Here is a 27954-nt window from a genome sequence, read left to right as displayed (position 1 = left end):
GTTGGTAATAATGTAATGTATTATGAATTCTAAAGCATTTCTACATTGCCTGTTAAGACCACTTGCATGTTTCCATAGTATAACAAGTGAAGGCACCATACTGACTTGTTAGGTTTAAACTTCATCATCTTTAGTGCCGTCATTTCTCTAGTTTCTCCAAGAAAACCTTTGTTTGTAATTAGTTATTTTAGTAAATATTTATTTACTGAGAATTTGTTTTATGTAGAAATTCCAATATGTTGGGAAAATAAGTGAGGAGGCTGTGTTTATGAAAAGTATGTCCCAAAGAAACAAAAGACATCTTTCTTGGGATTTTCAGTTCCCTGTAGAAGGAAGGTTTAAAGATATACAACTTGATAATAAGTACAAGGTAACACATAGTCTCAAAACTGCAAAGTGGCATAGGATAATTTGGGTACACATATGTTGAAATGAACAACATAACATATTAAGTCAGTATTTTGCTACTAAGAAAAGATAGAGATGAAAAAGTCTTTGCTTTAAAGATTCATACAGCAATAAATCAGCACATAACTATAGCTCAAAATTGTGACATTTTTGGACTGTCAGGCTGTGAATGTTCAAAGGGACTACCTAGATAGTACTGTTATAGTACCACAATTAACCTAGTGTTTAAAGAGAATACACCTGCCTCTGTAAGACTGATGTTTTAAGGCTATGCTCTTTGTCACAAATTTTTTAGCAAAGAATAAATTTTAAATGTATGGATAATTTGAAACTTATTAACTGGTCTTGTAGAGGTGAAATAGACTGCCAACTTTGTCTGATGTAGTTTTAATTCCTCCACTAGTTTTCTCTGCCTCCTGGTATAATGGCCTAACTAGTTTATGTAACTGAAGTGGTAGGAGGCACGAAAAGGTCAAGGCATTCTTGATGCAAATGATTTATTTTCTCTTTTTTCACGGGCAGATTTGAAAACCATAATACTTCAAATTTTACTTTACAAAATGAAATGAGATAACATTATAGGCTAAATACAAAAAATTTTTTTTAATCTCTGAGAAATGCTAAATTTGCCTCAGGGATTTGATTATTGTTATCTAGGAATGGCTCCATTAGGAGAGTCCATGTCCTTTATTAAAATGTGAGTTCCTCTTTTAACTCATTAACCTACTTTCTAAAATTATTTGAGCAAAGTTAGTTTAGTAGATGAATGAACGTTCTTGAAGGTCGCCCAGTACCAAGCCTTCCGGGTAGACAAAAACCACAACTCCCAGAATGCCATGCTCTCCCTGCGCTCTCTGGATTAAGACGAGAATATCCCAGCACCCATCGCGCCAGATGTAGACTACAATTCCCAATATACTCAGGGGCTCCGGAAACCTTGTCAAACACCACCTGTTGCCATAGCATCCGGGTCCAAACCAACCAATCAGAAAATCCTTTTCAAGTAGAGGCGGGCTGTTCTTATTCCTGACCAATCACAGGCTTTTTTGTTGTGGCGCGTAACCGGAGGAGGCGGGCTCTGAGCGCCGGCGCCTTCTCCTTGCTTCTTGGGGTCGTGGCCTTGCTCCCGCGGTGCACGGGAGAACGCCCGGGCCCGTCCACGCGCGTGCGTGCGCGTGGGGTCTAAAGAGCTCGCGGGCCGGCGCTGGGTCTCTGTGGGGGCTGTAGCGGGAGCCATGGGCGGGGCCGCCAGCACCCGCCGGGTCACCTTCGAGGCGGACGAGAATGAGAACATCACGGTGGTGAAGGGCATCCGGGTGAGTGACAGCGGGCGGGCGGCGGGCCAGCTCTCGACTCGGACCCCAAACCTCCGACCTCTGCGCGACCCGCTCAGCCCGGGGTCCCCCGCCCTGACCCCCAGTGTTGCCCGGCCGAAGCCGAGTACTCTGCAAAGAAGTTGGAAGTTTCAAGATTTGGGACGTTCATTCAGAGAGCTTTCCCCAGTGCCACCTGCGGAGCTGTGCTGGAGGTGGTGGGCGGGGGACGCAGGTCGAGCTGCACCCAGGAGCTCACAGTCTGGTCTGGACTGTCTTGCTTGCCAGTCGTGGGGCTGTTCTTGAAGCCCCTGCCTCTGCACCCATCTGTGAAATGGGGCTTGCCTTCTCCTGGGTTCAGGACCCAAACCGTGCTTTTGCACTGCCCACTTGCCTTGCAGGGTGAATTGGCATCTTAGGGGACTCTTTATTCTCTGTTATTAGTGCTTTCCCTCTGATATCACGCATTTCTCAACACACACATGCACACACCAGCGAGCACGCTCCCTAGGCTTTCTTGGCCTGTCTGGGGGTAACCTCTGGCTTCCCCCTCCTTCACTTTCACTTGACATCTAGTCTTGCCCAGGCACCTCTGCTGTGGCCAGGCCCCTCAGTTTTGGACTAGGGCCAGTTGCTTCAGGACTAGTGTCTGCCAGCCTGATAGGGCCTGAGATAGCTTTGCAGATTTTCAGACCACTGGAGTCATAGTAAGTTCTGACGGAGACGTTTTTAAAATGCCCACTGCATGTTCTTGATACATAAACTGAAAACTTGATTTTTCTCTAGGGTGTCAGTATACCAGCACTAACTTCATTAACACACTGCGCTGCACCTGAATTTGGAGCCTCACATTTTTGGAAGTCTGATGCCTGAACCTAGTAAATAAAGCAATTTGACTTCAGAAAGTTTGATAATATTTTATATTTTTCTTCCTCTGTTATTATACAAGCCGCAGAAGCAAATTAAATGTAAATTATTTTTAGCATTTGTTACTAGAAATAAAACTTCTTAAATATTTGAAGTGTTTAAAAACTTTATACTCTGCAATTGTTACCTTGAGAAAATTTTATTAAAGTTTTCTTTATAGAAACTCAGACTGTTGAACTCAATTTTTGGTCTCCGACCAGCATTTCTTTTGATCGTTTTCATGGTAGTACCACATTTTGTAATAAAATGTCTGAGGCTGCATTCTCGGCGTTGTTGTGGCTTAGTTGTTACTCTTTGGAGTAAAATAAAAATGACTGTAAACTCTGAGTTTTATGCAGAGATTTGTTTAATCTTTGGACCTTGAGTATTCTATACCAGAGGGCGAAAAAGAAAAAGCCAAGTAAGTTTTGGGTGAGAGGACAATGATTAGAAAATGTGTACATTCATACTTTCACACTCATGGACAGAGGTAGTGATGATAGCAAGCAAAATTAAAAGAATTTGACCACAGAACAGAGATTTCATGTAAAAATATTAGGTAAGTTTAAATAGGATTAGTAATGACAACAGGGATAAGTATTAGATTGAAATGGAGAGATTGTCTAAAAATTGTTGTTACAAAATTTTTAGAAAGGAAACTATCCTTTGATCACTTAATTTGACAGGGTTTTTTTTTTCTTTATTTCTCACAGAGTACACAATTCAAGTACAAAGTCATTTTGACCTCTATTCTTTGCTTTGCTTGAGAATATATCCTTCACCTGGAAAGCACTTTCACTTGCTCCACATCCTTTTGCAAGGATGATTTGCAATCTCTCTGAGCCTAAGTTTTCTCATCTGCAAAATAAGGGGGACTTGAGTACATCTGAGATATCTGTGATCTTATCCATTACTGAAATTCTGTGAGTGCAGTGGCAGTGGAATTTTCCAATTGTCCTGCTTAGCCCCTGGCAGTTTCCTCTAAAAGTGGCCTCTGAGGCCACTGTTGAATACTCAGGTCATTCTGATTTTTTTGTGGTCATTCATGGTCAAAAGACCATAAACTTGGAGTTAAACAGACCCCCTTTTAAATGTCAGATCAGGTATTTATTAGCCTGCAGCCTTGGACAAGTCATTTCTCTGATCCTATTACCTTATTGATAAAGGGGAATAGCATCACCATCTCTTTATGGTGGTAAAAGATGAGGTAAGATATTTAAAACAGCATGTTGTAGACCTCAATTATTATTATAGCAGTCCTTCCTCAGCTAACCTGTGATTAGACAGGAGAGGTCTGCTTCGCCATGTGGTTTCTCCCTGGCTGGCGGGGGATCGAGAACTCTCACTGCAGAGGCTGTCGATGATCGCTTCATAGTGTGGTGCTTAACCCCTTGTGCCACCAGGGAGGCCACCAGGGAGGCCCAAGTTACTTTTGATTATCTTTCCTTGTTCACTGTATTTGGCTAATGCACCCCACTTGTGATACTTAGTATCAAGCACAACTTGTAGGAATTTGATATAATGCATGTAAGACATAATGTCTCCTTGACAGTATTTAGTAGTATGTGACTAGTGGTTATTAGAGCTGTTCAAGGGAGTGGATATGTAAACTAACATGAATTTAAAATTTATTAAAATGAGAGACTGTTAGGATCCCATGGCTTACACCTGAACGGGTGTGGACTGGGAAACCGGAGTCCTGAGTTCTGTAACTGATTGCCTATGTGCTGATTTTTTGGACTAGGCATTTGTAGGTGTTTGTCAGCTAATCTTTATAGATTCTTACCTTGGAATAGCTCATTTCCCTCTCAGGCATGGGGAAGGATAAGGATAAGTAAGTGAGCCACTGTTTTTAGCTCAGTTAATTAATATGTGCTGATGAAGGTTAAACTTCAGTTTTGAGTGGCTGAGTTCACATTGACTCAAGAAACTTTCCAAATTTGCCCAGTTGTCTGGCATTTATGTCATGATAAGAAATGAGAGTGTACCAGCGATTCAGCAGACTCAATCACTGCTGGAAAGCCACTTCTGTGTCCCACTGATAAGGAGAATAATTGCATCTTCATTTAATATACGAAGAGTAACATTCAGTAAGCAACTTAAAGCCTTTCAGTAACTAGGCTGTGTTTATTAATAGATTATGTTTTTCCAGATTTTTCTTGCTGAGGTCCTCAGCAGCTCTCAATTAAAAGACATAGTTAACATTTTAGGATCAAAGTTTCCTTTCACCTACCAGGTGTTATTTTCATGGTAGTTATCTCGTTTTTCTTCTCTCTGTCCTTAGCAATTGGTAGCTTTTCCCTATCATAAAATAACCTGTGTTCTTACACCTGATTCCAACTTGGAATTTGAGACAATTCACGAGTTGGATGAAAGGCCCCTCTTGCTTTGCCTTTCTCTCAAAGACTAAGCTTCTAGGGATGGAAAAATGAAGCATTTTCATTGCATATGTACCTGTGCTCCACAGGATTTTGTGAGCACCTGTTGTATTTTCTTGCAAAGTATGCTTACCCCTCAGCCTTTCACAAGTTTATCTGAAATAATCAAAGCTGTGAGTGAATTCTTCTAGAGCAAATGTCAACTCTGTTTTTCCTGTTGAAACTGATCTCTAGTTGGCCTTAAACTGGCATGCACTAATCTTGAGCTTTATAGGTACAAGCTGAAATTCATGGGAGCTGTACATATGGTAGTCTGGACACTTATCAGGAACACAACTCAGCACTAGATTTTACTGGCTTACTTTGGGTAACCTCAGGCTTTGGTACAATAGAGACCTGAATGAAGAGATTATTGAATGACTCATATGTTGTTGAGGATTCTGGAGAGAGTAAGTACATTAATAAATGCTACAAGTTAAGTCAGTCATTGGGAGTGTAGTGGGATGCTGTCCAGGTCATTCAGCTAACTAGTAGGTGAGTGGTTCCTCTCTCCTTTGGATTCCATGAATCTCTTTGGCAGAGGGCCATGTTAAGTTTCCTAGGATTTTATACAGACACTAGAAGTTGATGTTTCCTACTAATGATATATGCACATTTTTGGAGCCTATGTCTTAAAATCGTAGTTGAAAAGCAAACTTCACAGATAATGATCTATGGTACATGGGAAGGAGGACCAAGTGAGATAAGTGGTTTTGAGTCCTTGAATCAATATGATCGATAGCTATTGTGAAGAGAGGATCTGATTTGTTTCTATCTCTGTTTTCTAACTGCCTCTTGGAGAAGGGTACTTAAAAGGAGTTCTCCTGCTTTTACTTTGTTCCTTGGAGGTAACAGTGCATTGACCGTCCCACCCAGTCTCCCGGGTCTGAGAATAGATAGGATTCTGGGTTGTTGGGTGGTGTATTTGTGCTAATTTTAGATGAGGCCCACTGAGGTGGGTGGAAGAGATGAGTGGGCAGCCTCTGGAAGATGACACATATCTTTTCCTCTTCCTGTGGAGCACATATTGGGTGAGTAAAACAATCCAAACTTGGCCAGCCCATTTATGTGTTTTCAGGAGCAGGAGAGGATAGAGCAGATAATCAAAGCTGGCTGAATCTGCTTCTCCTGGTTCTTGCTTCAGAACAGCGGTTCTTCCTTTAGTTCATAGACTACTATAAATCTGGAAACCGTATGAAATCTGCTCACAACAATGCATTGAGCAGACAGTTTTACTTGTAACTTAGGAATTCATAGACTCAACCCCAGGGCATAATTCTAAACACTACTATGTATGTGTGTGGGGCTGGGGGCAGTTATTTCACCTTCCTTTGCTACAAATAATTTCTGTAAAGTACACTTGGTATTTGCCTTCATGGAGATTCCAGAGATGTCTGGCAGCCAGATATAGTACATATAAATCTTTAAGTAGGACAAAACTTTTCTCATAAAAGTATTTAAGATGTTTCTTAAAGAAGTTGCTCCTTATACAGAGGCGCTTATCCAGCTCTTGCAGAAATTTATTTTGTACATTTGCCCCTTCTTTGGCTCAGCTTGTAGCAGAAAGAAGAGTTGTTTTACAGCTGCAGAGTGTATGTATAACCTTGGCTTGCATCTCTAAATCTTGTCAGATGCTGGCTGCTTCAGGAGTAGCCCTGTTCATCAAGATCAGATGAGTGTGTGGGTCTGAACTTACTGCAGCATCTGGAAGGTCAGCCCAGCAGGTATTAACCTGAGCTACAATAACTTTGCTGGGCAATTGCCCTGTAGCTATGGAGCAGTGAATGGACTGGGGTGAAGGACATATGCATCTGCAGTCAGCAGAGAAGCTACTATAGGCTGCTTCCCAGGTGGTCTTTTGGGAGGGCCTGGGGCTACACTTGGAATGATTGTAAGGACAGTAGAAGGAGGTTAGTTCCCAGTAATGCAACCTACAATAGTTTATTAACTCAAAAAGTGAATTGTGCTCCACTGCATGACAGGCTTATACATAACTGAAATATAACCACTTTGGGAAATGTTTCAATTGGATGCTAGACTTTGACATTAAGTAGCAAGTTTTGAGCCATCAGATAAACCAGAAAAACAAAAAGTTAACTAGAAACAATTAATGATTAGGTTGAAAGAGGTACAAATCTTTTATTAGCCAAACAGCACAGATAAGGAAAAAATGTGCACTTACTACTGTTGCTACTCTAGCTGTAGGCCCAGTCTTCAGGCACTGAGCTGAGTTCACAAGAGCCAAGCAAGGTAATAGTTGGAGTCCTGATGACTAGAGCTGTATTGTAATGACACTACCAGATATCTGCTTAGCATGGTACAGTTTATAAGCTCCCTGTAATCTTCCCTGACACTCCAGGGTTAGATGTTTCCTGCATTTTCAGCTGAGAAAATTCAGGGCCATTGAGGTGCCTTCCCTGGGGTTACTTAGCAGCTGGTGGCCAGTGCTTTGCTGCTATCCTGGGCCAGCTTTTTGCTCTTCTCTCAAAGAATGATACATTTGGGGCTGCTTTAGGGGTTGGAAGGACTTTTTGTAGTATTCCTTTGGAAAGTAGCAGTAGGTAATGGCCACGTATGAATTTTGAGGAATCATGAAGTGATATTTATAAGTAATATCTCCAATGCAAGTGAAGGTTTATAGCTAACACATGCTTTTTAGCAAATACTTTCTGATTATGCAGAATATATTTATGTAGTTGTCATTCTGTATCACATTGGCCTGAAATACTGAAACAAAAGTTAAAATATTAAATTATATATGTCAAATTGGCTTTACCAATAAATTAATATGTATATTGTATACTCTAATATTTATAATAGTATATGATAGGTAATTTGTATGGTATAGCACCCTGTAAATACAGTATATTTAATATAATGGTGTATATTACATGATATTGGATAAGCTTTATGTATATTATATATTAATTAAAATAGCTTTAGGATTCTAAAATTTAAGGCTCATTTTTCTCTCCTTTAGAGGAAGTGATATATTTTTATCTTACTGTGGAACCGAAGGCACACGAGCTACTGTTTAACAGTAGAGACAGCGGGAACTCGAGATTGCAGGTTACTGCTTGTCCTGAAGCTCCAGAGACCCACCTCTGCACCTTTCCTCTCTCACCTGCAAATGGACAGGGTTGGCAGGGGCTGGCGTCGGTGTTTCCTTGGCTCTATCTCAGCTTCGCCGAGGAGCACCAGCCACCACCTCATTGGTTGTGGATGGTCAGGAAAGACGCAACTGGCCCCGTTGTCTTCAGATGGAAAGTCCCCTGCTGTTCTCCCTGCTGGCTTCCCTTTGCCTTCTAAGAAGGAGCAGGGCCTTTTCCTCAAAATCCACAACTTTTGAGCTGCAGTTTTCCTCTTTACCAGCTCATCTCCAAGCTCTAAGGGCTTGGTTCCTGCTTGGCGTGGGGCTGACTCTTGAGCACTTGAGCCCTCACAGTTTTGTGCAAGAGCAGAAAGGTGTGTGTTTGCTCTATCACTAGAAGGCTACACGAGAGACTGTGCAGGGTGTGGGGAGTGGGGTGCGGGGCGGGAGGCATCAGGAAGGGTAACTGGGTAGGCAGAGCTGGGGAACTTCTTTGGTCACAGGAGGCTTTAGGATGTTTGAACTGAATTTTGAAAGGCAGTTCCCTCCCAAGGGCCGGGGGAAGGCAGTGTAGGCATAAAGGTAAAGAGATGGTCATAAGCAACAGCAAGGTAAGGGTAGATACCCACTATGAAGTATTAAGGGAAAAAGCTATGGAGGGAGTTGAGGTTGCAGAGCAGAACAGATGATGTGGAAGCTTAAATACCCTGCAGGGATAAATTGACCATGAAGCAGGGAGTTACCATAATCAGATTTGCATTTTAGGCGGATTTCTGGTGCCATGAAAGGACAGGGAGAATGGGATGGGAGAAGAGATGATGAAAACATTAAATATTTTGGGGTGGAAGAAATCAAGGGGATGGGTGAGGTTACTGAAAGGAGCATGTAGAATGAACAGAGCATAAAGGCAGAGGGGAGAATGTGAGGCCCTCTTGCATTGATGGGTAAGTCTGCAAATGAGAGAAGGCCTGGAATCCTGCAACAGTCAGGACAGTGGGGTGTCAGAAGGGCCAAGGTGTTGCAGAAATAAATTCTAGCCTCTTACCTAGAAGAACAAGAGATACTTCAGGAATGGTATGGTCAGGAGAAGCTTTATTACTCATGCATGAAGTCTCAGACCTGGGTAGTCCCGTAAGGTCTGAGCACCAGTCTAGAGACAAAGGGTTTCTTTTATGCACAACCATCTTATGTTGTTAACACCGGTCAGTAAGCACAAAAGTTTGTGGCAAAAGACACGTATTCAACGATGCCCTGGGAGATCAAGCAGCCTTGCGGCTGTCTGCCCCTGTTAAAATGTAACCTCCTTTAGGTAATCTCATCTAGATAGGCTTTAGAGAAGCAAAACTTTGTTGTTTGCATTCACTTTGCATTATTTACTGCACCAGACCTGTGACTCTTTCAGCAGGAAACAGGAAAGATTTCATTTGCTTAGCTGATCCTTTTCAAAGGAAGAAGTTTCCAGAAGAGGAGAGTGACCAAGGTGTGAGGTTTACAACTTCCTTATAACACTAATGAGAAAAAAACTATCCCATCTGATGTCCAGTGATGTTATCTGAGGACCTGCATTCATTCTATACATCAAGTCACCAAAAGTTGAACCTCGGAAAAACCTGTCAATGACTTTAAGTGAGGACAGATAAAGGGTGTTTATTGGATGATTGGTGACTTTTATCAGAACACTCACTGCTATATTGGATTATAAGCCAGATGGTGGGGGCGTCCAGGAAGTAGATAATGGGAGAAGGTCATTCAGAATACAGGATTGGGATCACCCATGAATGTCACCCCAATCCTGGGCCTCCTTCTTGATGACTTTAGCTTCACTCCTGCCATCTAGTCCGATGCCGAGTCTGGCTATGAAGGTGGACTCCGAGGGTGACCTGGAGATCTGCTCTTCCTGGGTTTGAATCCCAGCTCCGTTGCTGATGGTCTATAATCCAGGGCAAGTTACTGAATCCGACTGGCCTTCTCTTTTCTCACCCATCAATTGAAGATGACAGAAGTATCTATCTCATGGGATTGTTAAGGATTAGAAGAATAAAGTATTTGCCTGGCACAGCATCAGTGCTCAGTGAACTTAGTTACCTGGAACCTGAAATGTATTCTCAGATGACCACAGTTTTGTTTTTTCCTTCTTTCAAAACAACTTTATTGTGGTATCATTTATATATTTTAAGCCCAATTTTCCCTGTAGAAATTTATTTTCCAGTAAATTTAGCTAGATGCAACCATACTTCCATCTAGCTCTAGAACATTTTCACCACCACAGTAAGATCCCTCATGCCCATATAGTTAATCTCCATTCCAGGCTAGGGCAAGCGCTTCTCACTTTCTGTCTATACAGACTTGCCTTTTCTGGGCACTGTGTATCAATGGAATGATGCAATATGTATCCTTTCATATCTGGCTTTCTTCACTTAATGCTTTTTTTAGGACTATCCCCATTTGCAGCTGTAGCAGAGCTTTATTTCTCTTCGTTGGTGAATTGTAGTCCATGGTGTGGATATATAATGTTTATCCTTTTACCATTTGTTAGTTTCCGCTCTTGCTATAATGAGTAATGTGCTGTGAACATTCGTGTGGGAGTCTTTGTGTGGACATTGCTTAATAGCTTCTTAATTGGTCCTTTAGCCTCCTTCAGGGGTCCCCTCTTCTGTTCTTGTCCCCCTTCCATCTGTTCTCTATCCTGTCACTAGGGTGTTCTTTCTAAAACGGAAATCTCATCTGGGCTTAAAGTTTATGCTTAGTGCCCACTGGCCCTTGGGATTAAATTCAGACTCCTCAACTTGAAGGATTTGCTAAGAGTCTTTAAAATCTACCATATGACTGACTCCCTGCTGCATCTTGTCTTTCACTAAATCCTGCCCCAGCTTTCTACTCAAACCATTCTTTTGTTCATGTTGTTTAATTCATTTATTTAACAATTTGTTCAGTTAACCACGCTTTTCCAGGCTCCAGGATATAACAGACAGATCAGCCAAATCCTTGCTTTCACAGAACTCTTTTTGGTGTGAAAGGCAGGTAATAAGTATGAAAGCACAGATAGCGGCATATACTACATATAAAGAAAATAAATATGATAGTTACTGGAGGCCCTCATGAATTAAGTCCCCAGACCTGTGTATCCTTGGGAGCCGCTGCCCTGTTGCCAACTGTCCACTTGATATATTCATTTGATGTCTGATGGTGACAAGCCCCGTTTCTCAGCTATGCCTTTGCTTCCCTCTTCTCCTATCTTATTCCTCCTCTTCTTAACTCCCACATACTCCTCTTTCCCAGCTGTAGCCCCACACCCTGCTGGCCTCCTGCAGCCTGGCTCAATGCCCCTGGCTCGATGCCCCTGTGGTGCTTTCCCTTCAAGTCCATCTCAGATGTAGGTGGTGCCCTTCTCATTATATTTCAGTGCATGGTGACTGTTTCTTCTGCTCTACTCTGAGCAACGAGGTGACAGTGAATGCCCAGTTTAGACTGGGTGCTGGCACATACTTGGGACATAACAAAATCTGTTCAAAGGGCGATCGTGATTAGCTTTGAACAGGAGGGAGGGAGGGACTCCATCTACTTTGGGACTAGAGGAAGTTGCTAAGGCCTGTTGCAGGCATAAATTAATTTGTAGGGTTAGGAGAGAAAGTTAAAGGACTGCTGATGGTTTACATCATCTCAGAGATTACAAGTAAGTGTACAGTGTAAAATGAGTAGAGTTAGTTATAATAAGCAATTCATGCACTAGAAGAAATGAAAAAGTAGTGCTGTGGGGTACATCTTAAAATCTTGAAACTGTTCTTTTTTTTTTTTTAAAGATTTTATTTATTTATTTATACAAGAACTGGGGGGCTTCCCCTGTGGCGCTGCGGTTGAGCACTGGGTTGCGAAGCTGCCCGCGGCCTCTGCGACGCCGGTTCGATCCCCGGCTGCTCCCAGGCCACCGGAGGAGGGTCCCACATGGCGCGCAGACCCCTCCTGCCGCCCGCTGCTCCCCTCAGCAGTGTACTTCGGTCCTTCTGCCTGCTCTGCTCCCCGCTCTGGCTCTGGTGAATTCTCTCACCCTCCCGCGCTTCTGACTGTACCCAGTGCTTGTATAAATAAATAAATAAATAAATCTTTAAAAAAAAAAAAAAAAAAAAAAAACTGGGGTACAGGCCAGATGCGCCAGAGGATGAGAGGATTCACCAGAGACAGAGTGGGGAACAGAACAGGCAGACTGACGAAATACATTGCTCAGGGGAGCAGCGGGCACGACAGGAGAGGTCTGCTGTGCCTTGTGGGACCCTTGCCGGCTGGCCGGGATCAAACTGGCGCTGCAGAGGCTGCAGACAGTTTCACAGTGCGGCGCTCAACCCCCTGCGCCACCAGGGGAGGCCCTTGAAACTGTTCTTACTTGCTTTTAGTTTTATAGCTATTCGATATAGCCTAATTTCTTTGGGCCATTTGTTATACATATTGACGTGGATGACTAAATTGCTTGGAAGCCATTGTACTGCTTTCTTACTCTTTTAGAATTGATTTTATTTTGATGTTGCTTTTTCAGCTTTCAGAAAATGTGATTGATCGTATGAAGGAAACCTCTCCATCCGGTTCGAAGCCTCAGCGGTTTTCTGGTGCTTACGGTGCCTCAGGTATTTCAGAATTTTAATTTTGAGTTTGTCAGACAAAAATTCTAACTGGTCAAAGTTCACTGGGTAGTCAAGTTTTCTGCATTTCTATCTTTTGTTATTTGGATGTTGGACTTTTTATGGGGAATAGAAATCAGTACCAGGATTTCTTTTAAAAACTCCATTTTGCATTACGGGGCAAACAAATCTACTTTCAGTTTTTGTAGTTACTTTTTTTTCATTCACCTCGTTAATCCTCTATTACTCTTTGGAAAGTTACTTCATGTCTTTGTGTTTGTTTGTGTGTATAATGGATGAATTATGGGGATGGAGATTGAGGAGTAAATATTTATGTAGAAAAAGATTGAACCTAGAAAATATTGAATATTTCCAAAAAGTGAAATACCACCAATGATTTTACTTTCTAATGGAAATAAAGAAAGTTTATTACTTCATAGCCAGTCTTAATTAATGATGAAGACACGACATGAGATGAAGTCCTTGGAGAATTCTTAAGGTTCATCTTGAGATCCTGCTGGATAAGCGACAAGAACCAGCTTCCCTGTCCTTCCTTGTCCCTCCCTCACTCACTTCTTCATTCCTCACTTACTTGTTGAGCACATACTTGTTGTATGTGTCTGGCACAACAGGTGCTCCCTGAGTATCTGGTGGACACACGTAGAAAGCTGCCCAATTTGATGAACGGACGTGCTGTTCATTAGTAAAATGGCAATGAGAAAATAATGGGGTTGATTAATCTTGGACTCAATGGGAACTTTCAACCTTTGTTAGAAAAAGGGGGGCTTGTGTGTGATAAGCATGTCTACCACCTACTCAATACAATGAGGAAGTGACCCGCATAGTAACCGTCGAGTCAGTAGCCATAAATTGAGCTTTTGATAGGTTTATAGCAGAGATGAATAAGAACTAGTTCTTGTTCTTTTGAGACGTCTTGTTTTGTAGGAAACGTCTTTGCTTATGGGGCTCACTCTTGATTTTCCTCCTCCCTTTTGCAGCCTCAGTCTAGTCTTCTTTGCTGATGTCCACTGTCACTTCCCAAATTAGACAGCTGCCTTCTTGAAATCTCCCTTAGTGATTATCAACTGAACATATTTAAAACAAGCTTTTGTATTCTTCCCCCTGATTTGCTACTCCTCTCCATCTGTCTCAAGTTAGCAGCATAGGTAGTCAAGCCCGAAGCCTGAGATTTGTTTTCTCTTTCCTTACATTACATCATTAGCTAGTCTGGTCAGCTGCATCTCTAAAACGTGTCTGAATGTGCAGCTTTCATGTCCCACTCTAGTGCTGCAGTTCCATCCAGATAACCAGCATCTCTTACCTTGTCTTCTGCAGAAGGCTCCTACTTCTACTCCTGTCCCTTCATGCTTTGCTGTGCGCCCAGAGGCCTCAGCAGTCTTTGCAGTGAAAAGTCACATCACATCCATGGTGGTGGAACTCTGTAGAACATAGACTATAATTTCAGCTCCTTCTGTTGGCCTCCAAGGCAACACCGGGACTGGTCCCTTCCTTCCTTTCCAGCTTCATCATCATCTCCTACCACCCTTTTTCCATTTACCCACAGCAACTATCATCTCTCCCTGAAGATAAATTTGTCCCTTGTGTTTAGCTGAATCCCAAGCTCTTAGGGATACTACTTGACTCTTAGCAAGAGTTCATAAAGTGTTTCTTGAATTAACTTAGGGCAGATCTCATTACTCTTTTAAATAGTAGTTATTCTTAATCACTTATATGGAGTATAATTTTATGAATTTCATTCAGCTGATGTCTGCTGAAATCTCACACTGTACAAGTAATAAAATTAGGTATTTTGAGAGGGCATAAAAAACAGTAAAAAAAACTCCCTCCTTTCAAAAAGTTTTGAGTTTTGGGGCAAAAACAACTAAATATATGATAGTATTATAGAAAAGATAGAAACATAGTATAAAAGAAACCTGAAGATATTGAAATTAAGAATATCAAGTATTTTGGCTTAAGAATACTTGTTGATTTTTGGATATTTTAAAATTGGGACTTGATTGGGAGTATTTGCTTTAGGTAGATGTCACTGTACTGTGTTGAGATAAGATGATGAAGATGATGAAAATATATGATGAAATAGTGACAAGTCACACTTCAATGATATTTAATAGCAGGTATTCTGCTAACTCCTTTATAAGAAGTCGTATTTAATCTAATCCTTCCTCATCACCCTGTAAAGGAGGGACTGTTACGAACCCATTTCACATTGAAGTTAACAGACGGGAGTGATAGTCCTGCCAGAGTCACACGGCTGGTAAACAGGGAGGTGACAGTTGCATTCAAGTCTGTTTGGCTCCAGAGCAGATGCTGTAAAACACTATTTTATTATCATTTGAATAACACCTTGCTTCATGTGCAAGGAAGAATGTGACAGAAACTAGCTGGGGGAAAGGATTGCCTTTTTCATGTTTTCTTGGGTTGGTTCTTAGCTGAGACTGGAGAGAGGGGAAGCTTGCTGAGGCTGCTGCTCCCGGTCTGGCCCACTGAGTACCATGCTGATGTTGAGATAGCTTGGCTGTGCCATGGAACCTTCCTTCCCCTTCCTTACACGGCTGTGCTGTGGAACCTTCCTTCCCCAGAGTCCTGACTGAGGACTCTGGCTTAGGGCCAGCCTGGGCACCAAAATCTCCTTGAATGTCACTGTGCCTTTTGGTGTTTAGTGTAGAAGCCACGAGTTACGTGGGGCTATTAAGACTTAAAATTAATTAAAATGAAATAAAATTTTCAGCTCTTCAGTTGCTCTGTTCACATTTCACTGCTCCATCACCCCATGTGGCTGGGGGCTGCCATTTTGAACAGCACAGATGCAGACATGTCCTCATCATGGAAAGCTCCTGCTGGGGTACAGCAGTGCCTGGCATCGTGAGCTTCGTCAGCTGATCTCAGTGATGTAACTGAGCTGTGGAACGGGAAGACTTCTGTGTGTTTTTGAATCTTTCTTGCCTTTTCCACATTGTTGGCCCCTGCAGAATTGTCAGTAAGTGGAAACCAGGGACTGTTTCCCTGAGGTTTACTCTCTGTACCCCAGTCTTCAGCCCAGCTTCTTCACCTGTTTGTTCTGGGTATTGGCTCCTGACACTCAGAGGCTGGGAAGACCTGGACATGGTGTTGTGCTATGCTCTGTGTGCTGTAAAATACTGGCTTTGTCTGTTCCATGTTGTGAAAAAGGCACAGCAAGTCTCTCTGAGTATATTTTTCTGCCCTGTTGCAACCCATGCCCTTTTGAAATGATCTTACCTTTCTTTAGCTAAGAATGCAATTAGATTATGATTGTGTTGTGAATTAAGGTTTATGTTTATTAAAATGGAAAAGTTTTATTTATGAAAGTAGAAACCCAGAAAGTTCTAGTCTCTTCTGAGTTTCATTTGCGGGTTTAGTTAGTACTCAAGAAATAGATTTCTTAAGATTTATAATTCAGATGTGTTTTTCAAGAAATAATTTTTCAAGTCTACAAAAATGTATTGATAAAACTGTCACCAGCCTTTTCTACATTTTTCAGTGTCAGGTAAGTTATATATTAAGTGTGAGTTGAATTTTCAATATTTATTAAGATGCTTTCTTCTCCCAGAACCCTAATTCAGACCAGCCCCAGGTTATTCATGTGTGTGAATACAGGGCCGTGACAGAGAGTCCTAGGATTTCTGTGCATAGGGACTAAGTTTTGTCATATAAATATAGTTTTGAGAATGTAATTTATGTTGTAAGAAAGTGAGTCCCTCTCAAGACTTGACTGAGACTATTTTTTTGCCAAACCTTGAACTAGATCAATGACTCGTTGCAATAAGTATTTGCATGTAGAGCTGCTCAGGCAAAATAATATACTGTGTGACACGCAACAGATTGTAATGCCACTTTAATAAATGGATATGCTCTAAAGAACTTAACTGTGTCCTTGCTGTCTCAAATTTTTTTGTTGTCTTACATTGTTCTCTCAACTATGTTGGTTTGCATTTATTCAGGGGAGTTTTTTTATTTTTTTGAAGATTGACATAGGGACATACCATTATAAGTATATAATTATAAACTTAGCTTATCATTAATACCTTACATCTTTTGATTTTAAGAATTAATGTTGGATATGGATTTTTTCCCTTTCTACCCTGATTCTTTAGTTTTTCTGGCTTGGATCAGATCCTACCTAACACCGAGGAAACTGCCCCCAGATCAGTAGGAAAAAAACCAGACAAGAAGTGACATTAGGATGCTATCTGTTGGTTTCCTAAGCTACTAGTCACCAGATGAAAATGATGAAGCTGGAACAAAAGACAAATGAAGTCACTGTTATTATTACCCTCACTGTGCAAGTTTCCCTGTAAATTTCTTGTCATTGTGAAAAATAAGGTAGATTTGTCGATTTGTGTTAAGTATATCACTGAGATCACTAAGTATTTGGCAGCTTTAACAAATTGCAGGAAACCGATTTAAGCAGGAAATAATACAACCCAAACTCAATAGCCAATTTAGAGAAACAGATTCATCTGTATGCTCTGTGTGTTTTTTCCCCCAGAATCTGGCCCTCCTAGTTATTTTTAAACAGCTCTTTAAGGCTCATTTAGACATACTACTGTAGGGAGAGTTCAAAGTAAATAAGCTGCTATTCCTTTGACTTGAGTTACAGTTACTGAAGGCAGTTGTAATATCTCGGTTTCCAACTTTTAATATATGAAAATTTGTTGATGCCAGTATGTCAACGCTGCACTTCTTGTCTACGCTGTAATAGATAATTTGCCTGACAGTTCTTAAAAGAAGGAAATATGTATATTATTGATTTAAAGGTTTAAATCAAATCCTGTAGTCAGTGTATTCTGTTCTTAAAAAGAAATCCACGATCAGTCTACAGTTAATGGATGAGTGAACTCCTATTGTTAGTTCCATCAGTCAACAGTCTCCTTGACTTCAAGGAACTATTGGTTTGGTAAAAGCGTATTTAACATTCTAGTTTGTATCTTTCCCTTGCTCAGTTAATGTTCATGAGAAGGTGAGTGGACATGTGAGATAGAATATGTAGGAGGTATTGAAAGTGATTTTGGAATTCAGAGAAAGAAGGTCAAGAGCTTTGGAGGGCAGGCCATGTGGGGACAGACGTGAACTTGAGCCAGACCTGCAAGAGAGATGGGCAGATTAGTGTTGCAGGTATTCCTGGTGGAGTCAGTGCACAGACCAGATTAATTCAAATAAAGGGCTCAAGGGCCTCCTGGGTGGGAAGGTTGAGAAGTAAAACAGTTTAATTTTATCCAGTAGGACCTAGTAGCCACTGTGCAGTTCCATTTAATTTTAGGATGCAAGGCTAGAAAGTTGCATTAGTTGCTACTTTCCACATCTACTCAGATATTAATAAAATTATAAGGTTAAAAATGTAGTGCTGATTTTCTCAATGGTATTTTTATATTCAAGAAACAAGTCTAAATGGTAAGAATGTTTTCCACCATAGTGCTAAATAAAGCCATTTTCATTTTCAGCACAAATTAACAGCTACATAAGCATTTGTATTTGTCCTTAATTGGCCCCAAGACAACAACAGCAACAAGTTGCCCTCAACTGCTTGAGGCAGTGTGGTGTGCAACAGAGGAGTTCCAAGCAGGGAAGGTAAAAGGTCAAATGGGTTCTTGAAAGCAAAATCTCCAAACAGAGGTGGGGAAGACAGCACTGCAAGGCCAGGGCAGAAGTGGCAAAAGCCAGGGAGCTTGGGCGGGCTTGGGGACATGAGTGGCTGCCTTCTGCTCACACCTCACACCGATGCTCCCTGGCCCAGGGCACTTTGCTCTGTGAGCTTGATCCATCACTCTTGGCGTTATGTTTATTTTTGAGAAACTCACTTTATTTTAAAATTGAGAAGAGAGCATAGGAAACTTAATAACTATGGAAGACCAAATTCAGAAGACCAAATTATTGATCCTGTAGTTTGTATTGGGATGGTGAAGGGAGCCATGCAGAAGAGAAGCTGTAGCAGTAGAGAAAAGGAATCAGGGAGAGAGACGCCTAGTAGGTTCTGGAATGTCAGCGAATCTCGCCTTCCAGTAGGTTTCTGGGACTTGGAACTTGTGCCCTTTGATTTCTTAGTTAACCGATGGCCATTGGCCTCAGCTGCTTTTATGAAATCTTCAGAGGCCCTGCCCTGTGACTTCCATAGCGTACTTTACGGTGCATTAATGCGTCCAGGTGGCATGGAATCAAGTGGGCCAGAAATTCCCTACTCGTTCCTAAGTTACTAGAAAGGAACAGCTGCTCTGTGAGGGATGTTGTATATTGTAGATGAGAAATGTCGTAATGCAAAATGAGGAGTCATAGGACTCAGGAGCTGGAAGGAAAAAGCAACTTCAGTGACCACAGGAGGGAAAGAAGGGGCAGTTATATTAAAGACACTCCCCATTTGCTGGTGCAGTGGATTTTGGGTGTTAATGTTAACATGAATTGTGGGGTAACCGGTTGTGTTTTCTCAGAGAAAACGTCTTCATGTGTTATTTTGTACAACAATCAAATCATGGAGATCACCAACCACAAAGAGTAAACAACTATCAAGTATATATTTTATAGTCATGACACAAGACTTAAAAAATATTAGACATTGGTCTTGTAAGCAGCTCTAATGGATTAGAGAGTATAGCTCATCCAGTGCATAAATATACTGTTTTTGATTTAAGCTTACTATGCCAATCGAAACCAAACAGTAACATTTTCGCTTTTCTTAGAATTTGATAGACTTTCAGAGCATCTTTTGCGTGGCCCGGATCTCTTAAATTGCCTGAGAGCATTTCAAAGGTACACTTCCCCACTGCTAGCAGAGGTATTCAAATCAATCCATTGTCAGCCAAATAGTAGGTTGTTGTTGTTGATGATGATGTTTTTCCATGGAAAAAAAACATTTTAAAAAGTAAGGTCTGACCCAGCATTTCATTTCTTCTCTTTACCCTTTCCTGTCTTCTTGGGTCATTCAGAAGTGCGGTCCAGTGTTCCTTTTAGGCCAAATCAGCGAGCAAGGAGTGCTGTAAGTCCCCCTTTAAAAACTGCTCTGCCCCAACTGAAAAAAAAAAAAAAAAACTGCTCTGCCCCGGGGCTACTTGACATTTTGTTGACAGCTGTCAAGGTCCCTGAGTGTTCCTTGAGGAGCCTGGGGAAACCATGCAGGTCATTAGAGGAGGCTCTTCAGACATCTTCACACAATTGCGGTGGGAGCTTAAGACAAAGCTCTGGTTCTGCTGAGTCCTGTTAGCCAGCAACAAATGACCAGATCCTCAAATTACTCTACAGGGTATTAATGACAGAGATCTCCTATTTAAGACCCGAGGTGGTTAAGAGATCTCACAGGTTGTGTTGTGGGAAGGCAGACAGACACTCTGGGCAGTTCCTGTGTGTTAACTTCCTGGGTTGAAATTCTTTACTGCATCAAATAAATGATTCTGCTGGGCCTCACTGGTGGTGCAGGGGTTAAAGTCTCAGTGCTATCAAGCAACATGAGTCTGTCCTGGCTGGCCTGGGAGCTGACCCACATGGCGCACAGACCTCTCCTGACTTGCCCACTGCTCCCCTCAGCAGTGTATTTCAGTAGATCTGCCTGGTCTGCTCCCCGCTCTGTCTCTGGTGAATCCTCTCACTTTACTTCTGTTGGGTCAAAGTCAAAGACAATCTTCCTTTGCCCTGGAATGTTAGTTCAGAAGTATCAGGTTGGCATAGTTTAAGTTGTTGTTGTCTGGGTCCAGGCTTTTGACTTGGAAAAGCAACTCCTTAGTCCTGGCTGTCCCTTCTGGAGGACCCCCGACTCTGCTGTTGTCAAACTCTGGGGGTTTGAGAGTGGAGCTCTGCACTCTCTTCTCCCTCGCGGCTGTTCTCATGCTGGATCTCAACTTCTGATTCAACAGTCACAACTTTTTTTTTTTTTTTTTTCCTGGAAGGGTGATTTCTCTGCTCATACATTTCCTCAAGGTGCTGGGGCCACCTCTTTGAAGCCTGGGGGTTTTGATGACTCTCAGCTCTGGAATGTTGAGGTTTGGTTTGGCTTCTGGGTGGGAGTTGGAAGGAAGAAATGCAGCCTGAGTCCCCTCCTGCTGGAGTGGGGAGGACTGGAGTCCAGGGAACTGGGTGCCCCCGAGTTCAAGCACAGGTAAATAGCAAAGCACCTTCTTAGCTGAGAGCTTCTAAGAATTCAATATAGCACATTCGGGCACTTACCCAGTGCTCTCCCTTTTTACCTTATTGCCATGTGCTGCAGTGATGACAATGTAGAGCAGACTGCTTTCCTCTGTATTTTCTCTGGTAGTTACACTAAGCTCTGCAGGTGTAATTAGCCTTGCTGTGGACATAATGGTCATCTCACGACTCTTAAAAAATAAGACAAAGGGGGCCTCCCCGGTGGCGCATTGGTTGAGCACTGGGCTGCGAAGCTGCCCGCAGTCTCTGCAGCACCCGTTCGATCCCTGGCTGCTGGGGAGGGTCCCACATGGCACGCAGACCTCTCCTGCCACGCCCTCTGCTCCCCTCAGCAGTGTCCTCCTGTCTGTCTGCCTGCTCTGCTCCCCGCTCTGGCTCTGGTGGATTCTCTCACCCTCCCGCGCTTCTGACTGTACCCAGTGCTTGTATAAATACATAAATAAATAAATCTAAAAAAAAAAATAAGACAAAATATTGATTGCCACCAGTCCTCATTTGAAGACGGACCTGAGGAATGATGTGAAAGTCAAAGCAAGGAGAAACTTGACTTAGGTAAAAAGCACTAAGCCAGTTCTTAAGATCAACACTGCCCCCTCCCCCCAACATTTTTTTTTTTTTTTTTGTCGATTTACATTTAGTTTTTATTTATTTATTTTTTTTTTAATATTAAATTTTATTTTTATATTCCCCATACAATTGCAAACGCCCATTCTGACCCCAATCCTTCCCTCCCGCCCCCAGCCCCAAAAAGTGTCTCTGGTTCATAGTTTTTTGTTGATTTTGATTTTCACTTTCTTATATTCATTTTCCTGGTCCCTTATTTAAGTTTTCTAGATTCCTGCTATGAGTGAGACCATCCGTATTTTTTCTTTTTCTTTTGGCTTATTTCGCTGAGCATGATCCCTTCCAGGCCATCCATGTTGCTGCAAAAATGCATGTGTTTATCTTTTTTGAATGCTGAGTAATATTCCATGGATAATGTGTACCACATCTTCTTGATCCAGTCATCTATTTTTGGGCATTTGGTTGTTTCCAACTTAGCTATTGTAAACAGTGCTGCTATAAACATAGGAGTGCAGGTGCTCTTTGGAATTGATGTTTCTGTGTCCTTTGGGTAAATACCTAGGAGTGGAATTGCTGGATCATGTGGAAGCTCTATGTTTAGTAGGTCCAGAAATCTCCACACAGCTCTCCATAGTGGTTGGACCAGTTTGCACTCCCACCAACAGTGCACAGAGAGTTCCTTTTTCTCCACATCCTCGCCAACATTTGTTTGTTGCTAGTTTTTTTAATATGTGCCATTCTCACTGGTGTGAGATGGTATCTCATGGTAGTTTTGATTTGCATTTCCCTGATTACAAGTGATGTTGAACATTTTTTCATATGTCTGTTGGCCATTTGCATTTCCTCTTCAGAGAAGTTTCTTTTTAGCTCTTCTGCCCATTTTTTGACTGGATTATTTTCTTTGTTGTTGCTGAGTCTCATCAGCTCTTTGCAGATTTTTGTGATCAGTCCTTTATCATTAGTGTTGGGTGCAAAAATGTTCTCCCAGTTGGTGGGGTTTCTCTTTGTTTTTGTTATTGTCTCTTTTGCTGTGCAGAAGCTCTTTAATTTGATGTAGTCCCAGCTGTTTATCTTTCTCTTCACTATCACTGCTTTGGGTGATGTGTCTGTAAAGATGTCTTTGATGTGCAAATCCCGTAGTGTTTCGCCTATATTTCCTTCTATGTATTTTATGGTTTCAGGTCTTATGTCTAGTTCTTTAATCCATTTTGAGTTGATTTTGTGTATGGTGTGAGGTAGTGGTCAAGCTTCATTCTTTTGCATGTAGCGACCCAGTTTTCCCAGCACCATTTATTGAACAAACTTTCTTTGCTCCAATGCATAGTCTTTGCTCCTTTGTCAAAGATTAGTTGACCATAAATCTGTGGGTTATTTCTGGATTTTCTATTCGATTCCATTGGTCTGTATGTCTGTTCTTGTTCCAATACCATGCAGTTTTGATGATTATGGCTTTGTAGTATAGTTTGAAGTCTGGGAGTGTGATGCCTCCATTTCCTTCTTTTTTTTTCAGTAGAGCTTTGGCTATTCGGGTTTTTGGTGATTCCATATGAATTTCATCAATAATTGTTCTATTTCTTTGAAGAATGCCATTGAGATTTTGATTGGAATAGCATTGAATCTGTATATTGCTTTTGGTAGGATGGCCATTTTAATAATGTTTATTCTTCCAATCCATGAGCAGGGTGTCTTTCCTTCTTTGTGTCTTCTTCTATTTCTTTTAAACAGTGTTTTATAGTTTTCTTTGTATAGGTCCTTTACCTCTTTTGTTAGATTTATTCCCAAATATTTGATTTTTTTTTGTTTCGATAAAAAGGGGTGGTTTTTTGATTTCTTCTTCTTCAGATTTATTGTTTGTGTATAGGAAGGCTACTGACTTTTGCGTGTTGATTTTGTATCCTGCCACTTTACTGAATTGATTGATGAGTTGAATTAGTTTTCTGTGGAGATTTTGGGGTTCTCTATGTATATTATCATATCATCTGCAAATAGTGATAGTTTGACTTCTTCTTTTCCTATTGGATTCCTTGGATGTCTTTCTCTTGTCTTATTGCTCTGGCTAGGACTTCCAGTATTATATTGAAAAGCAGTGGTGAGAGTGGACATCCTTGTCTTGTTCCAGATCTTAATGGAATTGCTTTCAGCTTTTCACCATTGAGAATGATACTGGCTGTTGGCTTGTCATAGATGGCCTTTATGATGTTGAGGTATGTTCCTTGTATCCCAAGAATTTCAAGGGCTTTTATCATGAATGGGTGTTGCACTTTGTCGAAAGCTTTCTCAGCATCTATTGATATTATCATATGGTTTTTATATTTCTTTTTGTTGATGTGTTGGATAACGTTGATTGATTTTCGGATGTTAAACCATCCTTGTGCCCCTGGAATGAATCCAACTTGGTCGTGGTGAATTATCTTATGGATACATTGTTGGATTCTGATAGCTAAATTTTATTGAGGATTTTTGCATCAGTGTTCATTAGGGAGATTGCCTATAGTTTTCCTTTTTTGTTGTTGTCCTTATTCGGTTTTGGTATTAGTGTAATATTGGCTTCATAGAACGTGTTGGTATTGTCCCTTCCTCTCAATTTTTTGGAAGAGTTTGTGAAGGATAGGCACTAATTCGTCTCTGAATGTTTGGTAGAATTCATTTGTAAATCCATCAGGTCCTGGGCTTTTGTTTTTGGGGAGGTTTTTAATTACCATTTCAATTTCGCTGCTTGTAATTGGTCTGTTTAGGTGTTCTATTTCTTCTTTATCTAGCTTTGGGTGATTGTAGAGTTGTAGGAATTTGTCCATCTCCTCTAGATTGTTGAACTTGTTTCCATATAACTGTTCATAGTAGTTACTGATTATTCTTTTGATTTCTGCTGTGTCCGTTGTGATTTCTCCTCTTTCATTTATGATTCTGTGTATTTGTGCTTTCTCCCTTTTTTCCTTTGTGAGCCTGGCTAGGGGTTTGTCTATTTTATTTATTTTTTCAAAGAACCAGCTCTTGGTTTCATTGATCTTTTGGATTGTTTTTTTAGTTTCAATTTCATTTATTTCTGCTTTGGTTTTTATTATTTCTTTTCTTCTACTGGTTTCTGGGGTTTTTTGTTGTTCTTTTTCTAGATCTTTGAGCTTCGAGATTAGGTTGTTTCTTTGAGTTCTTTCTTGTTTTTTGATGTGAGCTTCTATTGCTATATATTTTCCTCTTATTACTGCTTTTGCTGCATCCCATACATTTAGGATATTGGTGTCCTCCTTGTCATTCAATTCAAGAATTTTTTAATTTCTTCTTTGATCTCCTCATTAGTCCAGTGGTCTTCCAGTATGTGGGCTTTTTAATCTCCATGAGGTAGGATAGTTCCTTGCCTTCTTTTTATGATTTATTTCTAGTTTGATGCCTTCGTGGTCAGAAAAGATGGTTGGTATGATTTCAATCTTGGTGTATCTGTTGATGTTTGTCTTGTGCCCCAGTATGTGATCGATCCTGGAGAATGATCCGTGTGCGCTTGAGAAAAATGTGTACTCCGTTTTTTTTGGGGTTTAGTGTTCTATAGATGTCTGTTAAGCCCAAATGCTCTAGGTCCTTATTTAGAGCTTTAGTTTCTTTACTTATTTTTTGTCTTGTTGATCTATCCATTGTTGATAGTGGTGTGTTGAAGTCTCCCACTACATATGTGTTTTTCTCTGATGTCTGTTTTCAGAGAGGACAACAGTTGTCTGATATATTTTGGTGCTCTTTCGTTTGGTGAGTATATGTTAATGAGTGTTATTTCTTCTTGAAGTATTGTCCCCTTAATCATAATGTAGTGACCATTGGGGTCTCTTTTTATTTTTTTGAGTTTGAAGTCTGTTTTATCTGATATAAGTATAGCTGTTCCTGCTTTCTTTTTTGGCCCATTTGCTTGTAGGATTGTTTTCCATCCTTTGACTTTGAGCCTATTTTTATCTTTTGTAGCTAAATGTGTTTCCTGGAGACAGCAAAAGGTTGGGTTTTGTTTCTTAATCCAGGCTGCAACTCTGTGTCTTTTTATTGAAGAGTTTAGTCCATTTACATTTAGAGTTAATATTGATATGTTAGCATCTGTATTTGCCATTATGTTTGTCTTTCCTTTGATTTTATTATTTTTTTCTTTTAATAACTTTTTTTTTGGTCTTCTTTCGTTGTTATTCGTCCCTCTGAGGTTCTGGCTTTAGGATTCCTTGTAGTATTTTTTGGAGTGGGGGTTTAGTCGCAATGAAATTCCGGAGTTTCTCTTTTGTCTGGGAAGGTCCATATTCTTTCTTCATGTAGGAAAGAGAGCTTTGCGGGATAGAGTATTCTTGGTTGGCATCTGTTTTCTTGGAGTCTGTTGACTATGTCCCTCCACTCTCTCCTTGCCCGTAGTGTTTCTTCGAGAAGTCTGATGTCAGCCTGATTGGTTTTCCTTTGAATGTTATCTGTTTCTTCCCTCTTGTCAGCTTCATTATTTTTTCCTTGTCCTGGATTCTTGGGAGCTTTACTATTATGTGTCTTGCTGTGTTTTTCCTTTCGTCGTGGAAGTTTGGTGTTCTTCTTGCTTCTTGTATATCAATTTTCAGCTCCTTCTTCTCATTTGGGAAGTTCTCTTCAATTATATCCATGAATATTTTCTCTGTTCCTACATCTCTCTCCTCTCCTTCTGGAATTCCTATAACTCTTATATTTCCTTTCCTCATGGAGTCAGATAGTTCCCGAAGTCTTTCTTCATTCTTTTTCCTTCGTACTTCTCTTTCCTTTTCTGTTTTGGTTCTTTTTATTCTGTGTCTTCAAGATTACTTATTCGTTCTTCCATTTCATCTATTCTGCTTTCATTGCTTTTCCCAGAGTTCTTTAGTTCCTCCATTAATTCTTTGATCTCCTGCATTTCTCTTACTTCCCTCTTTAGGGACTCAATTTCCTTCTTCTGATCTATCACTTTTTTAATCATGGCAATTTTAAATTCTCTTTCTGGAAGGCTCAGAAGTTCTTCCAAGTTGCTGTCGTTGCAATCTGGGGAGTGGTTTTCTTTTTGTGGTGTGCTTCTTTCCTGAGGAGTTTTTAGGTTGCGTGTGGTTCTTCTACTCCCTACTGTCTGTTTTCTAATTTGTCGTATGCGTTGGGACACTGTGTTGCTCGGACTGACTGACATCTTGGGTGAACTTCTCCGCTCCCCTGGCTCTTCCAGGAGCCATCTCTGTCTTCTGGGGGAGCTTTCTGCTGGTTTTAGGCAGTTTTTACTGAAGAAATGTCCTGTTCTCAAATGGCGAAGCGGGATGCAGTCCCTGCGCCTCCGGTTTCAGGCACACTCTTCTGCGCACCGGTCTGCCCCGGACGTGGGTGCCTGCTCCCTCTGGGCTCAGACTGCTGGTCGGAAGGGGCCTGGCGTGGAATAACTTCCCGGCTGGCCACTGGGTCCTCCAGAAACCTTCTGCCCTTTTCAAGCAGTCTTAAGAAATGTCCTGTTTTAATAGGGTGTTAGTGACTTTTTTTTTTTCTGGTCGCTAGGTGGCGCCAGAGATCTCTCCTATTGTCCTTGGGGGGCTGTTTTCGCCTCCCCCCACCCCGTGGGACAGAGAACAGAGCGGGAATGGTAGGGTACAACCTCAACAGCTTTGGGGTGCTGTGTCTGCCTTGTGCCCCACCGTCGTGGAGAACCCACGCCCCGAATTTTCGTGCCCCGGGTCTCAGTTCAAAGCCCTCAGTTCCAGGACGCGGGCTGTAGCCCAGTTCAGTGGCGCGGGAATGGCGCCTTTTGCACCGCTCCCGTGCCTGGGCGCCTGGTTCCTGCTCACTCAGGGAGGGACCTTCACCTCAGTGAGGACCTCGCGCGTCCTCCCCGCAAGCCTAGGTCGCAGGCGCGGGGACCTGGGCAGCCGCGATCCGGTCTGCACTTGCTTTTTCAAGCTCCCGAGCGCGCCGCGTTTCCGCGCCAGCTTACTGGCAGCCCGGGCTGTGTGCGCGTCTCCGGGGTCTTTGTTCTTCTCTAATGGCGCCCGGAGCCGTTCGCTCACCGCCGCGGCGGATCCTGCAGGGTTCGCCTCAGCTCCCGTTCACGGGTGTGGTGGCCTGCAATAGTTCCTTTCCACTCACGGTCCCGCTTGCTGCGTCCTTTGTTCTTGTTGGTCGTTTTGGTTTGTTGTTTTCCTCCTCTCTGCCGGTTGGAGAGTGCCGCCTCTGTGGGGGGGGAGGGGAGCAGGGTTCTGCGCTTCCCTCCCCTCTTCTGTCCTCTTTTATGGCCACTTTCCTTCTTCGGGCAGTTTGCTGGAGTCGTCCGTTTATCTTCCGTGTCCGGGTTCTCACTGGGACCTGCCGCTTTTCCTCCCTATTAACTTTTTTAATGGGAGATCTTACTTGCAGCGTCTCCTCTCGCCGCCATGTTGCTCCGCCCCTCCAACCATTTATTTACTTGTTTTATTAAATGCGGTCAGCCAAGTTATGGATTCCTGACTGTTGTCCTTGTATTATCTAACAAATTATTTTAACAAAATACTTCC

At 41.8% G+C, this 27954-nt stretch overlaps 1 protein-coding gene across 1 annotated transcript in view; it reads left to right on the top strand.

Annotated features, from left to right (window-relative positions):
- The first annotated feature begins 1492 nt into the window (after positions 1-1492).
- The window catches only part of CHCHD3 (coiled-coil-helix-coiled-coil-helix domain containing 3), a 256091-nt gene continuing 229629 nt past the window's right edge, over positions 1493-27954 (top strand). The window contains exons 1-2 of the mRNA XM_037513381.2: positions 1493-1724; positions 12664-12751. Coding sequence (XP_037369278.1) covers positions 1644-1724; positions 12664-12751 — 169 coding nt within the window. The 5' untranslated portion in view covers positions 1493-1643. The remainder of the gene's footprint in view (positions 1725-12663; positions 12752-27954) is intronic.

Source organism: Talpa occidentalis, unplaced genomic scaffold (assembly GCF_014898055.3).
Source record: "Talpa occidentalis isolate TD23 unplaced genomic scaffold, MPIMG_talOcc4v2.1, whole genome shotgun sequence".
NCBI classification, from domain to species: domain Eukaryota; kingdom Metazoa; phylum Chordata; class Mammalia; order Eulipotyphla; family Talpidae; genus Talpa; species Talpa occidentalis.
The sequence above is the reverse complement of the archived record's forward strand: the minus strand, read 5'-3'. Positions and strand labels throughout refer to the sequence as shown.